This window comes from Barbus barbus, assembly GCF_936440315.1.
Source record: "Barbus barbus genome assembly, chromosome: 33".
Classification (NCBI taxonomy): domain Eukaryota; kingdom Metazoa; phylum Chordata; class Actinopteri; order Cypriniformes; family Cyprinidae; genus Barbus; species Barbus barbus.
Genome location: NC_136761.1, coordinates 17,158,801 through 17,183,419, shown reverse-complemented (window position 1 = coordinate 17,183,419; position 24,619 = coordinate 17,158,801). Strand labels below are relative to the sequence as shown.

The window sequence follows — 24,619 nt, the reverse complement described above, 5'->3', positions numbered from 1 at the left end:
AATAATAATAAACATATTCATAATAACAATTTTAATAATTTTATATCTAATGGTTAGAGAGTCGGACTTGTAATCGAAAGGTTGCGAGTTCGAGCCCCCGGCCGGCAGGAATTGTAGGTGGGGGGAGGGAATGTCCAGCGCTCTCTCCACCCTCAATACCACGACTGAGGTGCCCTTGAGCAAGGCACCGAACCCCCAACTGCTCCCCGGGCGCTGCAGCATGGCTGCCCACTGCTCCGGGTGTGTGTTCACGGTGTGTGTGTGTGTGTGTGTGTGCATTTGTTCACTACTCACTGCTGTGTGTGTGCACTTGGATGGGTTAAACGCAGAGCACCAATTTCGAGTATGGGTCACCATACTTGACAATACGTCACGACTTTACTTTTTTTACTTTACTAAAATAAATGATAATTATTATTATTATTTTTGTGAACGTATTACCTTTTTGCTTTATATATAGTATTTGCTATATACACTATGTAATGTTCTCGGATCAGCAGGTAACATTTTCCTCTATTTATTCCTGGCATACTCATGCTAAGGGAAAGGTACAGTATGTGAAGATTCATGTGCCCTAGCCTGAAATGTTCCTTTGCCAGTGTTATGGCACAATAAGCACAAAGACAACACTGCAAAAATTTCATGGGCAAAAAATTTCTGACATTATTATTTTTTTCTCCAGCTCCTAATTCATCTAGCCCCACAAAGAAATATTATGAGGGGGAAAGCTAGGCACAAGAATCTTATGGGGAATTTCTGTCCTTGCATGCACAAGGTCCTTTTCATCCCCTCGCAAAGACTCCCATGAGCACTTGCTTTCCATTTCCTTTGCACTGGCGTGTGTACGTTGGAAGGCACCTCTAATTCATGCTTGGTACTGTCACATCCTGTTGCTGCTCTAGCAGCTGCTGTGAGAACCACCAAGATTATAAATTGAAAAATGACACTGGCCCTAAATGTACTTTTTCGTTCTTTTTTTCCTACTTCCCTTCAAGTCTCTCTGCTGGAGTGAAGTGTTTTCACCTGAAGCTGCTGGTTGCTATCCAGAAAAGTGCCAAGAGAACATGCGGGAGGGAAAGAAAAGGTTGTTTTGGTGCTGGAATTAAATTCCAGTAAATTCCAGAATGTTAGACTGAGAAGGGCCGAGAATGGCAAAAAAATTCCTCTCTGGAAATAGAGCAGAAAAAAAGGTGGAAATGAACATCACAGCAGGAGAGAAGTCTATGTTCGATGAATCATGCACTTAATTTACAAATGTAAGCGTATAAAGCTATTGGTGGCTTAATAAACATTTGTGAGGCTTTGGAAAGGAAAACAGTTGTGTGTTTATAATGAAGATGTAATGTTATTGGTGGGCTCCTTGAACAAACAATGGATCTTTTCACCAGCAGAGAGGAGATGGGTTGCATGGACCATGTGAGATAGATCTGATGAACCTGGTGGCTGAATGAATAGAAAAGAAGAGGGTAACTTTTGAATGTTTGCTTAAGGATATTAAAACAACCTGGTGGATACCATAGAGCAGAAGCTGAAATAGCTCATTCCCTTTCCGTTCACAGGCCACACTTCACACCCAGCATACATCACGCACATGATAAAGAATGCATTAGAAGAAAGATGTGACTCAGAGAAAGCCTGGGACTGTCATTTAAAATTGCTTCCTTCCATCATGCTTGCTAACTATTTGTCACAGAGCCGTATCTAAGCTGTCCGAAAAGCTTTGATGTGAGGCAGAGAGAGGCTTCATACGTGCTGACAGACAAATATTGCCCATAACAGTGGAAAAGACAAAAGATGACTGAGGCCACACACACGCCCCATACAGAAAAAAACATGTCTGAAGCTGATGGCAGACAGGGTGGCAAAATAAATCTCCTACACAAGGTGAAAATAACCACACTGTGTGCTGAAAGATTATTTGTCTTTGTCTTTTTAGGCAGAATATTAAGTATTTTTTTTTTTCATGTTCAAGTTGAGCTTTATTGTCATTCCGCTACATGTGGGGACATACAGTGGAATGAAATGTCGTGCCTCGCAGGACCACGGTGCTACATAAATACAGGGGTCCATGTTTCAGGAGGTAGGGGTGTGCATGGGGTTTCACAGGGGGGCGGGGTGATTTGAGTTCAGGGCTCTCACAGCCTGGGGGAAAAAGCTGTTGAGCAGTCTGGCGGAGCGGGCTCTGATGCTCCGGTACCGTCTTCCTGATGGTAGGAGCTGGAAGAGCCTGTGTGAGGGATGGGTGGAGTCCTTCACGATGCTGTTGGTTTTGCTGGAGCATTGTGTAAGGAAAATGTCCAGGATGGAGGGGAGAGGGGCACCGATGATCTTTGCAGCTGTGTTCGCTGTCCGCTGGAGGGTCTTGCGGTCAGCAGCACTGCAGTTCCCGTACCAGACAGTGATGCAGCTGGTCAGCACACTCTCAATGGTGCCTCTGTAGAATGTGGTGAGGATGCGTGGAGGGAGACTTGCTCTTTTTAGCCGGCGGAGAAAGTGTAGGCGCTGTTGTGCCTTTTTGGAGAGTGACATGGTGTTGGTGGTCCAGGTGAGATCCTCTGTGATGTGCACCCCCAGGAATTTAGTGCTGCTGACTCTCTCCACAGTCGAGCTGTCGATGGTCAGTGGGGGGTGGTCAACGGAGTTTCTTCTGAAGTCCATCACAACCTCCTTTGTCTTCTCCACATTGAGGGACAGATTGTTAGTGCCACACCATTCAGCCAGCTGTGCCACTTCCTCTCTGTAGTGCGTTTCATCTTTGTTGCTGATGAGACCTACCACTGTTGTGTCATCAGCAAACTTGATGATGTGGTTGGAGCTGAACTTGGCAGTGCAGTCGTGGGTCAGCAGTGTGAAGAGCAGCGGGGCACCTGTGCTCAGTGTGGTAGTGCTCGAGGTGTTGTGGCCGACACGGACTGACTGAGGTCTTCCGGTTAGAAAGTCCAGGATCCAGTTACACAGGGAATTGTTAAGGCCCAGCAGGTTTAGTTTATTTATGAGCTGTTGTGGGATTATTGTGTTGAATGACGAGCTGAAGTCAATGAACAGCATTCTAACATAGGAGTCTTTATTTTCTAGGTGGGTAAGAGCCAGGTGGAGGGTGGAGGAAATTGCATCGTCCGTAGAGCGGTTTGGACGGTATGCAAACTGGAGCGGGTCGAGTGTGTTGGGGAGGTTTTGATGTTGTGCATGACTAGCCTCTCAAAGCACTTCATCATGATTGGAGTCAGTGCTATGGGACATATTTTGGAGAGACATATTTGAGGTTAAGGTAAGGGTTGGTTGATTTGCATTGCATTGCACTTTTGGAGAAGTTGCATCTCTAAATTCATGCCCTTTCTGGCACCACAGTTACAAATAATATTCAATTTTTGGTCCCACTTTATATTAGGTGGCCTTAACTACTGTGTACTTACATTGAAATTAATCATTTGATACAATGCACTTATTGTGTACATACATGTTTTTACATTGTACTTATATTTTTAAAAATACCTATTTGTAATTACATCTGTAATTAATTTCTGTAGTTACATTTATAATTACACTGTTGACCCATCCCTCACACCTTAACCCACCCTTAAACCTACACATACCACCAAACCTGTCCTTAACCTTACCCGTATCCCACCTCAATAGCAGCAAAAGTGTTTTAAAATACAATATGACCACAATAAGTACATTGTACTTATTTTCTGATGTAAGTACATAGTAGTTAAGGCCACCTAATATAAAGTGTGACCCAATTTTTTTTATATATATATTTTTTTATCTAGATGAACTAGCTGATGTCAGTAATTGATTTTGTTGGATCAACTAGTCAACCATTTTGCCTACCAATACCTACTGCTGTCATATATCCATTGCTTTCCAAGATAAACTACCATTCAAATGTTTGGAAGCAGTGCAATTTTTTTTGTACATAAATTAATACTTTTATGCAGAATGAACTAATGAATGAATGAACTTTAGGATTAACTAAATTGTTCATATATGCATGTTACAAGACATTTATAATCTTACAAAATATTTATATTTCAAGTAAATACCTGAAAAGTGTATTTTGGTTTCCACAAAAAAAAAAAAATTAAGCAAAACAACACTGATAATAACAAGAAATGTTTTTAAGCAGCAAATCGCAAGCATATTAGAATGACTTCTGAGTGATCATGCGACACTGAAGACTGAATTCATTACTGCTAAAAAATTCTGCTTTACAATCACAGGCAAAAAAAAAAAATATATATATATATATATATGAAGTAAAAGTAAAAATATAAATGAAGTATATATATATATACACACACACACTATTTTTAGCAATACTTTTCAGTCTTACCTAATTAAAACCAGACACTTTCACCCAATATCTGTGCATTCTAAAATAATAATTTTCATGCTAACAGATTTAGCTTAGCAACACTAATGTGCATGCCACACTATTGGTAACATTATAAATTCTCTAGGCAAAGAAAATGACTGTAAGACAAAGACAGCAACAAAGAGAAAGAGAGACATCATCTTGCGTCCATGTGCAGGCATCGCATGCAATCCGTTCTTAACAGACCTCCCAGGAAACATCCTCACCACATTCAAGACAACACTGAAGACAAGATCAATGGACTGATGCTCTATAAAAATTCATACACATTTATTGCCACCCTGACTGCACAATAAATGGCTACATTGATATAAATCACTAATTTCTGTGTAGATCTATAGACTGGACTAGACACACGACCAGTTAAATCTCCACTGTCTCAATGTCAAAAAGAAGACCAAACTATATGGATTACTAGCTACCAAGCATGCACTCCTTCACTGGCCCATTTTGTCTAAGACATCTTGATATGGTTTTTTGATTTCTCAAAGGATTTATGACCGCAGTGGCCTTACAGACCGCAGTGGAAGTACTTTGAAGCCTGGGCAGCCTCTACAGCTTTAGATGAACATCACTGGTGTCACAGGGAGAGCTTCAAACGGAGCTTGACAGCATGCTGCATGGATAAATGATTAGAATAGAGGAAGTGACATGACCATCAAAGGCCGAGACAGAGAGAGAAAGACAGAAAGAGAAGGCAGTGTGTAAGAGAAGAAGGTGCTGGAGTAATACTGAAGACTTGGATGAGCAGACCAGGCATGGCAGCCAGTTAACTAACTGCTGCTGTCAAAGGACACGTGTACACAACATCCAAACAGTCTGGTCCGTTATGAGAGTAAGTGACCGCGCTGCACATTTCTGTCAGCGTTCCCGGGGATTATTTCAGCTGTAAATCACCCGCTGCTGTTACAAATAGCCTATGACCGCATATTAAAAATGTTTAACAGGAACTGAATAAAACATGTAATAGCATTTTAGTTCCTTTAGCTTAACTTGGTGCTACTAACATTAAGGTCAGTTCCTAGTGAATACATTCTGATAGACTACTACTACTACTACTACTACAAAAATAAATACATTTTTAAAAAAAAATTCAATTTATTCCTGTGATAGCAAAGCTGAAAGTTTTTTTTAAGCTTTCAGTTTCACAATCATTTCGATATACTGATTTGGTGCTCAAAAAACAGTCATGCTGCTTGATATTTTTGTGAAAACCATGATTTTTTGGTTTTGATTTTGGGATTCTTTGATGAACACAATGTATTTAAAATTGAAATATTTTGTAACAATGTAAAAGTCTTTACCATCACTTTTGATCAGTTTATTGTGCCCTTTCTGAATAAAAGTATTTATTTCTTTAAAAGAAATGAAACAGTATTGTACACATACAGTACTGACATATTTTTGAAATTTCTAGTTCAAGTATAAATTAGTTAATATTTTATGAACGAATAATACTTGTTTTTTTTTTTTTTTTTTTTTTTTTTTTTTTTTTACTTTTAAATGATACTGTTTTTCACATTTTATTAATATAATATAAAAAAAAAAAAAAAACAGTATCATATTCTGTTATCATTTGCTCACCCTCACGTCATTCCAAACCTGTATGACTTTCTTTCTTCTGTAGAACACAAAGGAAAATATTTTAAACAACGTTGGTGGCCCAAGCTAAATTGGACCCCATTGACTTTCATTGTATGGACAAAATCTCAAAACTGTGTGTGTGTTAAACACAAGACATTACATTATAAAGGTTTGCAACAACATTATAATGAATTTGAGACTTATTGTAAAGTGTTAAATTGTAAAACTATCTAAAAAGAAACAACTAATACTAGTTTTTAGTACATTGTGTATCTTTGAAAAAATGCATGTGGATGTTCGGACACAACACTCTTTTCCTCTATGAACAATACAAACAGCACTGGCAGTCAAGCTTCTGCCAGGTCATCTAGAGTTTGATCAACCACTCTCATGTGATCTACACAGCAACTTTATCTTCTCTTATGGTGAATCTTCTGCAAAAGGGGAGGAGAGCTGCTATAGGACTCAGCATGTGATCAGTGATAGAGACAGATAGACCAAACACTGCAGCACTGGTCTTGGCAATGGAATGTGACTCTTTTATCAGGAAGAGAGATAATGGGCAGAGACTGATGCCTGATGCTGTTTGCACAGAGCCTCCTACACAGGATTGCTAGGTAAACAGGTTCACTAACGCCTCTCCCTTTTAGTTCTGGTAATGTGAACGCAGAACTGTGGTACTGTCATCGCCACTGCTCACAGCTGTCTCTCTACCGAGTGTAATCAGATCTTGAGCCAGACTTTGTACCTCGACCAACTGCTGCCTCTGGAGCCAAGCTAACTCAATAAGGCACTGCAGAAGTCTGACATCATGTGTGCGATTCCACACAGACTTCCTTGTGGGTTATGGGCTGCTCTTTGTGCCCTGAAGAGGACACAGAGCAGCTGCCCGTCATCCAATGATCCATTAATTAAATTAAACACAGCGAAGCCCAGGCCGCCTGGTCTCAGTTTGTCTTAATTCTAATGACCTCCTGTACATTTGACCAAATTAGTGGTTGTTAGTTGTGCATTTGCAAATTCTGTTCTTATTTTACTTCTACATTCAAACTTGAAATGTGCATCACTGTTCAAAACCTTGGGGTTGGTAAGATTTCTTAAATGTTTTTAAAAGGCTCTTATGCTCAGCAACACTACATCTATTTAATCAAAAGTACAGTAAAAACTGTGAAATATTATTCCAATTTACAATAACGGCTTTGTATTTTAATATATTTTAAAGTGTAATTTATACTTGTGATCCAAAGCTGAATTTTCAGCATCAGTGTCACATGATCTTTCAGAAATCACTCTAATATATTTTACATTTACATTTATTCATTTAGCTGACGCTTTTATCCAAAGCGACTTACAATTGCTATATATGTCAGAGGTCGCACGCCTCTGGAGCAACTAGGGGTTAAGTGTCTTGCTCAGGGACACATTGGTGTCTCACAGTGGATTCGAACCCGGGTCTCTCACACCAAAGGCATGTGTCTTATCCACTGCGCCATCACCACCCCATAATATGCTGATTTGCATTTTTTTTTTTGCTTTAATAATGTTGAAAACAGTTGTGCTGCTTAATATTTCAAGCAGTTAATTCATTTATTTTACTGTACATTTAATTTATTGCTTTTATAATATAATAATAGGACTGGTTTAGTTTAGTTTACTTTAGTATACGATAATAACCTTGTTAAGTCCATTTGCTAGAAAGGGGCTGATGCCAAGGATCTCAGATGAACCCCTGACATTTAAACTGCCAGCTGGGGAATCTGGTTCAAGACTGTCCAGCCTCATCAAGCTCGCCAAACCCTCACCCTGACAGAGATATTTTGAGAGCTGGAGAAGAGAAGCAGCATCCATGACTGCAAATGCACCTAAAGTGTCCCTGTCAGTCATAGAGCTGCCATGCTGCTCCAATCTGCAGATGTTAGATTATTGCCAGTGGTTTCAAACCATAGATTGCTACCGTATATATTCAGTAGAAAAGGCCCTATTCAAGCATGACTGGTGTTTCATTGTGGGCTGTAATTATACAGTATGATTCATTATGGATACAAAGCTGATCTGAGATTTATCTTGCTCACACTGGTTGAAATTATGATGGTTATCTGCTTTATTATTCAGTACTTCAGACTCCCCAAAGTGAGGTTGTGATCCAACAACCTCAGAAACCCAATGCAGGACATCATCTCCAATTTCTTCAGTGTAGGACAGCATTCCCTATTTGTTTCCTCCTCAAATGGACCACCAGCAATTTGGACCACAGGGAAGGGCACTGCGGCGTGCCAAACCCGCCCTCGTAAATAGACCCACAGCTCTGCAGGGTTTCAGGAGTAATGTTGAGTAACCTGGTCTCCAGCACCGTAATGAGCACCTGCTTATTAAGCTCGGCCTTTGTGTCAAAAATCCCAGCCGACAGCCATCACACGCAAGGTCTCTTATCCTGATTTGGCTCTCTTTTTGCTGCTTCTTTTTTTCTCTATTGCTTTCTCTCCTTTCTTTCTTTCTCAGCAGTGTTTACATATTAAGTTATGCCTTGCAGCGTTAGCTACTGCTGTTGCAATGACACTGACAGAATCGCGTGCCAGAGCAGACACAGCTGTTCGCGAAAAGACAAGACTGCACACAACGCATTTGCCGAGCTCATGTTATTAATCACATCTGACCCTATGTTACACTAAGAACACGGAAAGTTTTATCTTCTCTTTTATTTCCCAGATGCTGAAACAAACTTGAGGCAACTGATCTTTGTTTATATTCCTGCTCTCGGTGCTTTTCCCATCCTAACCTTTGACCTATTGCAATGAACCTAGAAAAAGTGCACCCGAGTAGCAGTAAGTGTGAGAGAACATTAAAAACAGCTAACAGGCCCTTCTGTCAAAGTTTTAAATTCCAGGAATGCTAGAGCTCACAACATGGGATCTTGGATTCGCTTTGCGACAGTGAGGTGCATCTCTCGCAGCTAAGGTTGATCCTTGTTGTGTTGGACATTTGTAATCCTGTAAAACACAAGATAATCCTTCTTTTAAACAGGGGATAAAGAAATTCCCAAGAAGCCTCCTGTATCGAAACAGTGAACCGCCCATACACAGCAAATTGCACATGACGAACGCATCGGCCTGGTCTTGCACGAGGACACTGCTCCGACAAGCTCAGTCCACGGTAATGGGGAGAACAAAGGTGGGATGGCAGCACTCAATCTCTCATTCAAAACGAGTTGCCCTCTCCCACCTGTGCAAACACTCCAGCTCGGTATTTCACAGGCACATAGACAAGAAGGGGATGAAACATAGTTGAACTCCCAGAACTATTCGAGCGCTGAAACTTTTTAACTAAACTCAGATTATTAAAAAAACGTTCAAAGGCTTGGCGCGCTTCCTTTGTGTTTTAATACCTCCTCCATAAATACCGACACTCAAAGGGCCGCGTCGACGCAATACAGCACGGACAAATGCTGCTCATTAGCTGTTTTGTTTACGTAAACTGACTTTTCACCCACAAAACCGACGGCTTTTGTGATGTGAGCGCACGTTTAACATAGATCACGAACTACAAAGAAAAGCCCTCAGACTTCAGAGGAGACTAATGGACTAATGGTTCTGGTTTTCATCTGCATTTAAAAAATACGGGGTAAAATACAACATCAGTTTTTGCCAGACTGGGTTCATGCTGTCCTGACATTAATGTTCTAGTGTGTGCGTGTGTGTTTGGACTCACTGCAGGACCTGATGTTATGAACATCATGTTCAAATTTAACAACTGGACTATTTCCCGATTGAAATGTGCTGGTTAACTTGCTCAGCATTTACAATGCCAAGGAACACACGCACATGTGCATGTGTGTGCACGTACACACGCAGACAGAGGTATTTGCCAAATAATCCACTTTTGAAAACTCAACTGCAACATAGGTACACTAAACAATGCTGACTTCCTGTGGCAAGACAAACCTTAGCAGAAAAACGTGTTAATAGTGAAATCACCTCAATCAACATCTTATTTATCTCTAAAACTGGGTCAAATTGAAAACACATGTACACATGCATGTAAACACATGTAACATAATGTTCCTCTCAAAAGAACTAAATAATGACATTTCCAGATATATAATTTACAGTTTTCTTCATAAGTGTGCCGCATTAAACTGATATAGTTAGCAGCTCTTTCAGACAGACAGACAGGCAGACAATAACTCTGTCTCCAGCGCACACAGACAGACAGGCAGATAAGAGCAGCTCTGGTTACAGCTGTTTGTATCCTTAGGCATTTTCAACTCTGTGCCAAGTACATCATTTCTCTAACACAGGAACATGTACAACTCAATTCTAAGTGTGGCTCATTGAAACTGCATAAATGTGCTTATAGTAATATGCAAGTAAAGTTATTTGAATAAATATTCTATAGAGAATCTGTAAGAAGGCCTTATAAAAGAACTACATCAAAGACGTGCTAATTTACAGAGATGCATCAGATGTTAGCTATTAAAATGTTATAAGTAACTGAAATAACCACAAATATCAGGGCATGTCAAAACATCTCCAGGGCCCAAAAAACCCCTAATGGTTAAATCAAACACAATGAATGTTTGCATAGCTTACTATTTTAAATATTTAATCACTAATCCCCACTGGATTTGCATAGATTGCAGGATTGATTTAAATTGATTTTAGCCAAGCATGAAAGTTATGTAAATAAAAAACACTGCTCTTTTTAACACAATAAAAGTGATTGGTAACCAGAGACTATCAAGCTCTTTAGAAAAGACAATAAATAAATAAATAATAATAAAAGTAGCAGTAGTCTATATTCTACGTCTTTTATAGCCATTTACAGTTTTTAAGTAGACCCAAGAGAAACAACATGGACAGCTGGCCTTATTTATGCAATTTGCATATGCACGTTTATGTTTGTCAGACAAAGACTGGTTACAAGACCCATAAGTATGATATTAAAATGATGTTTGGTTTACAAGATTTTAATTTGGTCTCTTTAAATTTAAATGAGTTCTCCTCAAACAAATATGTTATGGCTTCAGAAGACTTGGAATATAGCACACGAGTTACATTGACTAGTTTTATGGTGCTTGTTGTCATTTCTTCAGAGTTCATCATTCATATTCTGCTAAAATTTCTCCTTTTGAAAGTATAATGATGCAGGTTTGGAACAACATGAAGGTAGAGTGAACATCCATCCCTATTCTCACAGAATTAGAATGACTTTTGTAACTTTATCATTATTTTCTTTGGTGTGAACGGGCCTTTATTTATATTTGTAGTTTATAGTTAATTGACTAAATATTTAATAAACACATAAGTGGCACAGCATGTGTAGAACTTTGTGACTTACAACCATTAGTATTCTGTATTAAACTAAAGCACAGGCTAACTAATTATTCAAAGTAAAGTATATGAAGTAGCCTATGCTTTGCCATTGCATTTGGCTTCTCTGTAACATGGCCAAAGCAGCCAGAGACTGACGCCTGCATTACTGTTGTCCTGCAGAGGCAGATCACAGACACAGCATGGCTCCAACACAGCTGCTCCATTATCATTTGTTTGATAAGCAGGGCCCGCCTGCAGAGCTGCATTATCTGTCTAATAAACCCAGAGATCCTGACACCTGCTGAGAGACCAGCTGAAGGGAGAGCTGCATAACTGAAGCCTGTTCTTATCAAAGCTATTTCTACTTTAAAAGGTAGATCATTGAGGTAAATGGGGCATGAGGGCCAACATCTCCTGCTTACAACCCCAGAGTCTGGAACTGATTTAAATATCTGAGAGGAGAGAAAAAGAAACCCCTTTCCTGATGTTCCTGTGGCTGCAAATATACCACGTTTTACTGTATCTGACCTCTTTACAGAACACAATCCAGGCCTTTGATACATGTGCCACTCTAAACAGCTGGTAACTTCCACGACTGTTGGATACACATTTCTGTCTTTCGTTGAACTCTACGACCAGTAGAGCTATATTTATTAGCATGGATATGGTTTGTTTCACTTCAACTTCAAGTATACGCTCTGCAGCAGAAATCATCTGCCAGATAAGTATAAACATCAAAAAAAAGAGACAAATGTCAACCTGCGCTGCTTATAACAGCCAGGCGCCATGCCACAGGAACCCGAACATTTTCTTGGGAGAAAGCAGTCAGCTTCTTTCCACCAGCAGGAACATTAGTGAGAAACAGGAAATATCTGACCACACGAGAGAACAGGGATGCAAGAGCATTTCTCAAACCGCTGTGTTCACACTTTTCTGAGCTGACTGCTGTGTTTGTGTGTGTAAGGATTGCTGGAGGAGTGTCATGCCAATCTGAGCTGTCCATACTCATAGAAACCAATGAGGTATTGAGATTAAAGCAAGTAGCCTACACTAGTGTACATTTATCCCAGATCAGATTCTTGAAATATTCTATGTAAATATAAGCATTTTCACATTTTAGTTGGATAACACCAGAAAAATCAGAATAACAGAATTCTGGTCAAAGCTATCGATTACATTATATAAACCTATAAATTATACAAAGGAATATAATCTAATAATTATTAAATTAAACTGCTATTCAACAGGCTTTTTTAGGACAGCTCAACCAAGATGCTGTTAAAAAAAGACAAACAAGTATGTGAACAAGTAAGGAACAACCAAACAGCTTCCCAAAAAACACTCTTGTGTGCCTTACATCATTGATTCATGGTCTGCAGTTGCTACATCCAAATATGCTGACATTAACACCCGCCAAATGTGGATGGATTTTAGCAGTGGCATGTAACGGTACACGGTCACTCCCATTAGCCACTTTGGCAGGTTGATTGCAAATGTAACATTGATTTTATGCAAGAGTTCAAATGAGTAGTAAATATTAAGTGACTTAAGGCCTTTCCACACTGAGCGCGAAAAAGTGAAACGAATTTAGCACGTGATGACGCACTGGAATAAAACAACAGCTTCCTATGGGTGCTTCCACACAGACCGCGAACACATTCGCGTACCGAAAAAGCAAATGTTTTTTTTTTGTCCAGTCCGACGAATCTTTTTCGCAAAGCAAAAACACGGGCCGTCCAATCAGAGTTGAGCTAGGATCACGTGACCGGAGCAGCTGCTGTTGCACGAAAGGGTGAGAATGGTGGTGAGGTTTCGAAAACTAGTGTAAACAAACAAAGAAGAAGAGTATCCCGGATAAGAGAGTGGATGCTGAGTTCTTGTTATCGTTGGTATTTGAGATCAGATTTATTCTCACATGTTCTTCATACAGAATATAATTTCTAATAATTCTCCAGTGAATCATGTGATCTGTTGAGCACAGTCCATTTTCTTCCACGTGCACGAGTGTTATGAGTTCACTCTCTAGATCTTCCGTATTAAAAAAAATAGAGTGAAACATTTTTCTACACATGAAATATGAATGCAAATAGACATGATTATGACGATATATTTTTTGTATGTGTTTTGTATGCAGCTCATGGTATTTTTTTTTTGCAATAAAAGAATGTTTATGATTAATATTAGCAGTGTAGCGTTATTAAACATACAAAGAGTGCATGTGTCTGCTTATTATAGAATCAAAATCAACTATAAATCACAATCGGAAGTCATTACAAGCACTCGATGATGGTTTAAAGTGGGTAAGCAAATACATTAATAAATTAAATACATTTTCAAGTGTAGCTTGATGCTAATTGTACTTCTAATTATATTTTAGGATGTAGCCTATTCTTGTAAGCATTATAGATAGCTTGTGTTTCTGGTGTAGAACCAAACTTTGTTTATCATAATTTAAATGCTAAATTCATATACGCGGATACATATCTGAGGAAAAATACATTGTTGGTCAGCGCCACCTAGCGTGCAGGCGTGAATTAGCAGAAGTTAGAAGTTAGACGTTGCTAATTAGCAAATTAGCTCGGTGCGAAAGCAACATTTGCGGGTGATTCGCCTCGCTTATTCGCATCGCGCTCAGCGTGGAATGGTATTTATGTTGACCGTTTTTGCTCGATTTGGTTAACGAAAATAGTTCCAAACAAAGATCACAGCAGAACAGTTGCGCATCTTTGAGGCAAAAAAAAAAAAACCTGGATGATCTACTACTTCTTTTTTTTTTGTTATCAACATTTTTAATTTTTCATACATAACACAACATAAAAAAACAATATATATATAAAAAATAAAATAAAATAATAATATAAAACAACAGACATATACTCAACATCTCAAAGTCCAGTCAAAAGGAGGGAGAAAAGGAAGGACAGAAAAAAAGAAACCCACAGAAGTCACTCCTCCATACAGTCACGTATTTCAAAGAGAAAGCACTGCCAAGCATCAATGGTAGAAGGCTTGGCTCCATTGATTCGTGCTGTTGTACATTCACAAGACACTATTTGTAGGAGGCTATGGATCCAATATGTTTTCCCACACATATGCGGTGTAAACCAGTTCTGTATTATTGTCTTCTTCGCAGCTGTAAAGCCAGCAAACAACATTCTCTTTTTGCATCGAACTTATACAAAGACCAGAATCATCATTAAGAAGACACAAACTTGGGTTAACTGACCAATCAATTTGCAGTAAGGATGATAAAACCAGGTTTACATGTGTCCATAGACTAATAGTGATAGGACATTCCCAAAACATATGCAGAAAAGTACCTGATGATATAGTATTACATATATGGCAGTTGAAATTTGATTGTAGTTGCATTTTGAATCTTTTGTAAGGAGTTATGTATGCTCTATGAATGATTTTGAAGTGAATAAGACGATGCGCCAGATTTTTAGATGTTAAACTGAGATTAGACCACACCCTCTCCCAGTCGACAGATAAATTAAGGTCAGATAATTCCCTATTCCAAATAGTTTTAATAGAAAGAGGTTTTATAATGCAATCGAGAATCTTATTATATATTAAGGAAGCAGATGGCGCAATCCAGTCCCGCATAGGATGAGAGGAAACGGGAGAAGACCAAGGAACGCCATACACTTTGAGAGCGGAACGTAATTGAAGAAAGACAAAATATGCAGATGCTGGAAGACAAAATTTGGTTCTTAACGTCTGAAATGAACATAGGCCCTGGTTATCATATATATCACTGCACGTGTTTACACCTAAAGAAGACCAAGAGGGTTGGACAAATGGCCGATTTCCGCATACAAAATTAAAATTGTGCCATAAAGGTGTACTATTACAAAATTTGAAGGGTCCTCCTATCCGACGTTCAACCGTTTTCCAGATTTTAATAGAGTTGGCCACAACCGGACCAAATTGATAATTATCCCCTTTTTTCCCTGTGCCAGTAAATAAAATATCTTGGAGTCTATTTGGTTTAACCTTGTCAGCTTCAATCACTCTCCAAGAAACTGTAGATTGAGGATCAACCCAAGTATGAAGAGCCTTAAGCTGGAACGACCAATAATACCGTTCAAAATTTGGTACAGCCAGTCCTCCTGCACTATTAGGATGTTGTAATGTGGTAAGTTTAATTCTGGGGCATTTATCATTCCAGATAAATTTCGTAATTATGGAGTTGATCTCCTTAAAGTAACCTGGAGGGGGAGTGGTCTAAATATAGAATAATATCATCAGCATATAACGAAATACTATGATTATGATCATGAATCTTAATCGATACTTCAGACTTCCTGATGGCTTGTGCTAAGGGTTCAAGAGATAGACAAAACAATAAGGGGGAAAGCGGACAGCCCTGCCTCGTTCCCCGCTGTAAAGGGAATGGGGGGGAAATAACATTACCAGTTATGACTGATGCTGCAGGTGAGTGGTATAATGTCTTAATCATAGAAATGAAGTGTTCACCGAAGCCGAAACATTGCAAAACTGCCCACATATAATTATAACTCTTGCCAGCAATGAGATCGTTGTACCGGATATATAGGAACAATATCTCAGTAGTAGAGGGGAGAGAAGAAAAAAAGCAAAAACCAAGTTTAGTCAGCGTCCATGTCCATTCTGCCATCATCAGCTCCTGAGCAGCTGGGACCATGTTCATCCCGACCATCAAGCTCCTCCCGCCGGGCTGGAGAAACTGCGACTGCCGTTCCCCCGCGCAGAGCCGCGGCATACGTCTTCTGCTGGGACAGGGAGCTAATAAAATCCTCCGCTTTCTGAGGGGAATCGAAGCTTTTCTGTTCCCCCTTGTGCCGTAGCTTGATTATGGCCGGATAGATGAGGAAGGGCTGGAGACCAAGCGCTGTCATCTTCTTCAAAACCGGACCAAATGCCTTTCTCCTGATCACTGTAGCTGGACTAAAGTCGGGAAAAAATAGCAGTGTGACATTGTTCTGTGCGCATTTCACCGGATAAGCCTTTCGAGCACCCTTCAGGATATCTGATCTGTCATGCCATCTCAGTACACGGAAGATGAGAGTGTGCGGCCGATCAGAGCCCCTCCCTCCGTCATACACGTGATGTGCCCGGTCGATCTCAATGTCACGGCCCTTCAAGGAAGGAATCCACTTAGAAATATTAACTCTGAGGAAACCAGCCGCGTCGGATCCCTCAGCCCCCTCTGGCAGCCCCACCAGTCGTACGTTGTTCCTCCTGCACCTGTCCTCCATATCCGTCACCTTCTCGGTGAGTCGCTCCAGCTGATTTCTTAAACCCGTGACTGTCCTCCTATCCTCACGTGCAGCTGCTTGAACAGAATCTACGCGGTCACGTGTCTGCTTCGCCGCGGTAGTTATGGTCTCAAACTCCTCTCTTAGCTCTTTAACAGACATGTTGGTCGCTTGTATGTCTTCACGCAGTTCGCGTAATGCTGGAATCAGCACAGAGTCCATCGCCTCTCTTACTGCCAAATTCACAACCGAATTCAACATGTTTTGCTGCTCCTTAAATGCTAGTTCGATGCGGCTAGCAATAGCATCGTCGAGGTCTTCTCTGGAGATGGCGGAATCTCTGAATTTTTTCTTCATTGGCGATTGCTCAATCTCTCTTTTCCGATCCCCTTTGTCTGCCTTAGCACTCATGACAGGTCCAATGCAGAGTGGTTAAAATTTTTCTGACAGGATCATGCAAAATATGGCAAAGTGAGCAGAGCGAAAGACTCAAGCCTGCATCGCCGTCGAAGGGTCACGTGATCCCCCATGATCTACTACTTCTGATGTGTGCATTCGATGGATACTATCCCATGAGGCCATGGGAGAGGATTTATGAATTGCAATAATGTGACGCAACTGATGGTGGTAAGTCACTAGACAATGACAACATGGTGAATGTAGTACATCTAAATTACAATCATACTACACACATTTATAATACATAGCCTTGAACATACTCTTTTTGTGGTCAGGAAGTAATTACTTGGTAATTACAGGTACTTGCTTCATTCTTAAATGAACTAGCCATCTGGACGAATCATTTGAATGAATGACTCAATGACTCACTCTTTAAGACAATCACGTACTTCCACCGTTAAGTGGTTTACTTTCATACGTAAAAGTGACCTATGATTGCATTTTCCTCTCAACAAGTCATATTTATATATTAAATAACTGACTTAAAACACAAAAATGTAAGAATTTTATATTAAAGATGATGCATACATTTAATAAGGTTAGGAAAAAACAGCCCTTTACCTAGGTAAAAAATGACCTGGAAACCTGCAAAAAGTAAATTTTAGTATGCATAAGTCAACTTTATTCATATGAAATGTAATTTCAACAAAATTGAGGTCAGTGAAAATTTTGAGTGGCATTTTGGGAAACCACTAGCCACAGTGGCTGGTGAGCAAAAAGAGTAAATCTCAAGCCCTAGTTATTACTAATTTGAAAATGCCATGTTACAACTAGCAGCCGTTTAGTTATTTGAGTAACAGAGATAACACCTGTGTGACATTGTTTTTATAAACAAGAAGTTAATGTTGAGTAACTTACATTTTGGATACAGTGGCTCCACCAATGAAAATTATTCCAAACAAAGCCACAACCGAACTGTTGCAAGTAGCAACACTGATCAACACACAGTTTTGTTGTTTTCTTTACTGAATAATTCACATTTTTAAACGAACTGGCTGAACGGACGATTCAGTGACTCATTCATGAAGTCTCTTGTTTCATTCTTGAATGAATAACTGTGTTTGAATAAACTAGTTGATCTAGCAGGGCAATGATTCACTTAGAAAGTTGTCGACAACTTGTCGAAGCGAGGTAACCAGCAGAATGAATCACTAAACAGCCACACCATTAATGCATACTGATAATCTACATGAATAAAATAAAATAGCCTAAATAAAGATTTTACAAAAACAAAAAATGTCATTACTTACAGTAGTTGAAATAAATGATAAGACATGATTAATTGACCATTCAATGAATATATTCAGCGACATCCACAGTGTGATCAGTGGCAAAATTCCACTGCTTCTTAACTTTTGCACTTTATCCTATGCAAACTTGTGCTATATGAATATGCTTAGGTTGTGCTTCTTTAAGGTTTTATTTCTAAATATGATCTCCAGATTTTACTGAATATCATGATCTTGAAAGTACATATACACCTGCTTAATTTCTAACTTATCACAAGTAAAGCAGGTACTGGCAAAAAGTAGTATTGAAATATAAATATAATCAGGAAAGACCTGCTCTGCTCAAGCTGCTTTTCCCCCCTTTCTCTCTACAATGGAGTCATTTCTCTGCTCTTCCAGAATTCTAGGGAACAAGTGTTTGTCACACAGTAATGATCTTAACAGACAGTGCCAAAGTGTCATTGGAAACACATCTAACTGTCTTGCCTTAAGCTCTGTATCGTGTTTCTCCATAACATAATAGTCACTTCACCCAACAATGAACCCTCTTAAATGAACCAAGTGCAGTTGTGTCTGACAAAATCTATTAAAACACAAAGGGTTTCCTGAAACATTTACTAATTGTTTATTGAATATTACAGCTTGAAGAATGCCCCCGTTTTAGCAAATTCACCAACATACACCTCATTAAGCTACCACTACAAAGCCAGTTTACTCAAACGCCATTTATCTCACTCCCGTTTCCTTTATTCCCTACTTTTAACACACAGATAGTGGGAAAACTGGGACTCAGAATTCCAAGAATGGCTGATAGGCAGAGCTGGGTAGTAACTGAATTGGTGTTTGGTGATGAGTTTTTGGCTCAAAGTCTGCATTTAAAGTCACATCAGAGGTGTTCAGCTGGGATTAGGACTTGGCTTTCTGCAGACCAGTCAAGTTCTTCCACACTGACTCAATCAATCATGTCTTTTTGAACCGTGCCTTATACACAGAGGCATTGTCATGTTAGAATAGAAAAGGGTCCTGTCCAAACTCTTGCTATAAAATTAGAAGCTCGCGATTCCCTAGAATATCATTATATGCTTAAACATTAAGATTTGTACTCATAGAAATTACTAAAGTAGTCAAACATGTTCATTAGAAGGGGGTGACCCAATACTTTTGGCAATGTAGTGTAGGTCTTGTACGAGCTGCCCGGAGGCGTTGCATATATGGCCGCTGAGTGAAGAGACTTTCCTCGAAAGGGAGTTTGTTTTAAAAGGATTAATTTTTATTTAAAAAAAAATATGATTTAATTAATTGGCAGTATTTCATTAAACTCACAACCCCCCTGCAGTTCCTTTATGAACCCCCAAGGTTTGGGAAACCTTGATGTAATATAATGTTTAATGCACTTCATGTGGTAAATTACAATGAATGTTTTTCTTACACTTTGCATTTTTTTATATCATTAGTGAAGTGACATTCAGCCAAGTATGGTGACCCATACTCGGAATTCGTGCTCTGCATTTAACCCATCCATAGTGCACACACACAGCAGTGAACACACACACACACCGTGAACATACACCCGGAGCAGTGGGCAGCCATTTATGCTGCGGCGCCCGGGGAGCAGTTGGGGGTTCGGTGCCTTGCTCAAGGGCACCTCAGTCGTGGTATTGAGGGTGGAGAGAGCACTGACATTCACTCCCCCCACCTACAATCCCTGCCGGCCTGAGACTCGAACCCGCAACCTTTGGATTACAAGTCCAGCTCTCTAACCATTAGGCCACGACTTCCCATTATGATACAAGATAATGCTATTTACATCAATGTGATAAACGAGTTAAATCAAAAGTAATCTAAAAGTAATCAGATTATATTACCTATAATGTGTAATGTAACAGATTACGTTACTGACTACAATTTTTGTCATGTAATCTGGAATCAGTAAGGGATTACAATTTGTAAGTAATCTACCCAGCTCTGTCGATAGGGGAAAAGGAAGAGCAATCCAAGGACAACACAGATTGAGAAGCCACCCCCCACCCCCTCAAGAAGAGCTCATTGCACACAATGAGGGATAGAGTAAACAAATGGACCAATAAACAGAAGACAATGGATTGTTTACTTAGTAGAGGTCATGCTCTGACCTGTGGGTTAACCTGGCATTCTTATGGGCGCATAATCACATTTAACAGAGTAAATACCACAGTTAACTCATCCAGATTTATTATGCCAGACCAAATAATGTTGTTTCAGATAATAGTGACATAAATGAGACCATAAATGGCTAAGTTACCATAAAAGATAAACAGGTCTGGCATCCCAGTATGAGTCAAAGCATAAATTTTCAAGGAATTTTAATCAACAATACTACAAGATGAACTAAGATATTGCACAACACACAGAAATGGCTTTTTCTTTCAAAAACATTCATTTATTTCCTCTGAGAGGCAGTAAATGTCCTTTGGGCTCCCAGCAGGGTGATGGCACATGTGGAGAAGGTCCACACCTTTCTGACTCAACTCTCCGATACACAATCTCCAGCACAGTAGGTGTCAATAGTTAGACTTTGATTTATGTAAATTTTGTTTCAACTTGGCATGGAACACTGAATTATGTACCTCTAAACTTCTGTTACAGTTCAAGGAACAGGGTCCTCTTGTTTGGTTTGAGACACCGCAGTGCAGATATATATGTGAGACTTCAAAAGAATGACTATATGTGTCTGCAGTAAGTCTGCTGTGTCAGTAAACACGGTCGCCACGTTCCCTGATGTGCTTAAAGTAGTCAATAAACAAATTAGGCAGCAAAAGTCCCTTTTTAATGTCTCAACCTTATAGCAAACTAAAATGGTTTCAATAGCACTGTAATTTTTTTTATGCTATAATAACATCTTTAATTTAATCAGATATAGCAATAACTAATATTGATACTTGTTAAATAATAATTTCTACACAATTTTATTGTCAGTTTTAACTTCAAAGATGTCAAAAAAGAAAATTGCATTGAATTTATCACTACTGATTATTGCTTAAGTGTATTAAAACAAAACATTTCAATTATTGTAATTAAACTCAGTTATAGGCTAGTACTAGTTTTTACAGGGCAAATTACAAACACTTTTTTTCAAAAACCCTGTGTAAAACACTGAAAAATGATGTGCTTTTATTGATGTATTTGTGATAATATTTGAACACTTTTGGAAACTTGTATTTCTTAGTTTAGAGAAGAGGCTAAAGTGAATCGTACAATAATGATCTACTAAATGTTACACTGAAATACGTTATTTGTGAGCCAAGAATAATAAAATCAGCATTAGACCACTATTTCTTTTTTGGAAATGGCCTCTAATTATGTCCTAATGAATGAATAAAAGACTGATAGACAACATGACTCACCTCTCGCTTCACATGATAACGCCACGATCAAAACCCCAGTGAGAAAAGTCAAGCTTCCTCTCTCTGGAAACATTTTATGATGACCCGTCACTAAAAGAAACCGTGAGAATCATAAGGATGGAGTTTTACTCTACAGCCTCTAAACTGCGACGCGACAAACTAAAACACATCGGCAGCTCGTTAGTCGCGTCGCGTTAAGGCGTTCGTTTGCAAAGTAAATATGGTGTAAATATAGCCCGATGAAAGTAGTGTTAGAGTACTGAGTACTTACATGTCCGCCGAAAGCGATTTTAATACTATGAGTTAATCAGTTTCTAATAGAAGGATGGAACTCTTGAGCAGCAAGGTCTTCTTTTAAAACCCTGATTCAGATTTTTAGTAGCTATACTGTCCAAGAGAAGAAAAGTTCAGGAGTACTTAGGTTCCACTCGCCTCTTCTCTTGACATGACCCGTCAGCATCCCTGACCGTGGAGAGAGCTGAAGATCTACAGCTGTGAATCCCCCAAGCCAACAGCTGGAGACCGGCAGGAATTAAACATGAGCGCCTCCTGTATGCGCACAGATGCCAACACTACTCTGCTACACCTGTGTAGGGCAATCCATAACCATTAGAGAAAAAACAACAACTACAAAACATTTTCGATAGGGTGAAGTATGCATTCTTTCTTTCTTTGTTTCTTTGTTTCTTTCTTTCTTTCTTTCTAAGTAGTACAAACAAAATAAATATTTTTTTTGTTCGATTACACTATTATACTATAACCACCTGCAACCAAGTAGCAACCGTTCATGGGTTTGATCCAATTAATGACTTTTAGTTAGATTTCATATTAAATACTTTTTTTTTCTCTCAGCAAATCAGTTAAAAAAACAACTTGCAGTGTCTGATGGCCTAGTCTTAGTCTCGTTTTCCCAGTAAAACATTTACCTTTAATGCAAATCCAACTTAACTGATTATTGATATTTATTTAAAGGTAAACCATGTTGTGTGTTATTTATTAATTATTTACTAAGTAAATATTTATTTACTTTCTTACCCTCTTTCCCTACTTGTTCAATCTTAACCCTACACATCCATCTCTCAAGCATGTTCTGAGGCAGAGCTTGCTTTATATTCTATTACACCTCTCCGCCACTAGATGGTGCTCTAAGTATGCGTAATGTCTCTAGCCGCCTTCAAGACTCCGTTCCCATCAAAATACATTAGGTTTCATATTCCTTGAGCGCCCTGATGAGCTAAGATAATAAAATAATAAGAATAATTAAAAAGTTAAAGGTATTTTAATGTTTCAGCCCAAGACCAAATTGTAATCTTTATTTCATTGGCTTTTTTTGTGAGGGTTGTAGGCTACAGCAAAACAAATTAGGCCTATGTTAATCATTTCCAGTCTGTAGACAAAAATATCTTCCACAGAAGAAGAAAAATCCATATAGTTTGGGAACAGCATGAGGGGAGAGTAAATTATGGCAGTGATTTCATTTTGGGTGAACTATCCCTTTGATCTGATTCTACCAGACAAGATGTTTTGACTGCAGTTTTGATTTTCACAAATGCCTTTTTATGGTATGTCACAACTGCGGCTGACTTTTCAAGAACTGTTATGTTCAACTGGTTTGCTCCACTTCTATCTCCGCAGCTGTGCAATTCGATGTAACCTCTTCATGAATCAAAAATGAGATTCTGTGGTGTGCAGAAGCTCCTAGGGGTGCTTACGGTTTCCTCTTCTCCTTCCCATCCACATGATGCGGATTCCCAGAGCGATCTGGCGCTGGATGAGAAACCTCACATAGGTCTCCCACCACCCCCGTGGCCCCCTGGCAGTCCTTCTCAGATATCTGGGATGAAGATGTCCTCAGCATCCACCCACTCTGTAGTCTGATGGTGGGAGGTGATTTAACAGTGCTTTGTAGCCATAGGAGAGTCTGGCTCATTTCCTCCCTGGTCTCATGTAGTTTTCTCCTCTTGCTTTTTGGATCACCCAAAAGTTGCATTTCGAGTTTTACGACTCTCAGCAAGTGCTTGCATGGCTCAGCACTTTATAAACAAACACACACACACACACACACACACACTGACACTCTCTTCTATTGTCTTGTGTTGTTACAATGGTGTTTAAACTGCTTTTCAGAGGTGTTTCAGTAACACAAATCACACTGGCTGAAAGGAACTGTCTGCTCTCCTGACATGTTCGATTGAAACTCTGTGGCAAAACTACCAGACGAACACAATAATTTGAGCTGTTTGAAGGCATTTAAAACCTTAGGTTTGATTGCAGACTGATCCAAATTGTCACAGGCTTGGTAAATATTGACAGTGCTCCAGTGCACCAAGACCACCTGAGAGAAGCTTAGATCGCAGCAGCTGAAAATCATCAGACAAAGGCATCTTTCTAAGTGGGCTAGGTGACCAATGTTTTGTAATGTGGAGAATGCGCAGCCTTGGCAGTGAGTACGACAGGAGTTGCTGCCCCATTTAAAAGTGCACAACTGATTGATGGCATGAGATTGTTTGAAATGTTCTCTCCCACAAAGAAGCATTTATTTGTAAAGAAAATAAAGAAAGAAAATGAGAGAAAAAAGCGTGAAAAACATCTAAGCATCACATATCTCTGCTTGAGCCACTAAGGAAGAGAGGGAATGCAGGGTAAATCAGGTTAAGATATTTGAAGCTCAGATAAGAGAGACTTGAAGATTGAAATCTCTGCAGTGTGTGTCTGTGCATGTTTAAAAGCAAAGTCCAGACAGATAGAAAATGCTCTAATCTAATACACTGTTCATCATGTAAACCGAACTGAAACATAAAATGTATGTGTTGCTGACATTTTGACATTTGCCATCACAGGAATAAATGACATTTTAATATTCAATTAGAAAAGTTATTTTCAATTGTACTAATGTTTCACAATATCATTTTTTTTACAGGTTTTTATCAAATAAATGTAGCCTTGATGAGCATTAGAGACTTCAATCAATCAATCAATCAATCAATCAATCAATCAATCAATCAATCAATCAATCAATCAATCAATAAATAAA

At 39.2% G+C, this 24,619-nt stretch overlaps 1 protein-coding gene across 1 annotated transcript in view; it reads right to left on the bottom strand.

The window, feature by feature from the left end:
• Positions 1–22,046, bottom strand: part of LOC306853399 (fibroblast growth factor receptor-like 1) — a 40,925-nt gene extending 18,879 nt beyond the window's left edge. The window contains exons 1-2 of the mRNA XM_079390769.1: positions 21,857–22,046; positions 21,586–21,675 (exon numbers count right to left, since the gene is read on the bottom strand). Coding sequence (XP_079246895.1) covers positions 21,586–21,658 — 73 coding nt within the window. The 5' untranslated portion in view covers positions 21,659–21,675; positions 21,857–22,046. The remainder of the gene's footprint in view (positions 1–21,585; positions 21,676–21,856) is intronic.
• Between the last annotated feature and the right edge of the window lie 2,573 nt (positions 22,047–24,619).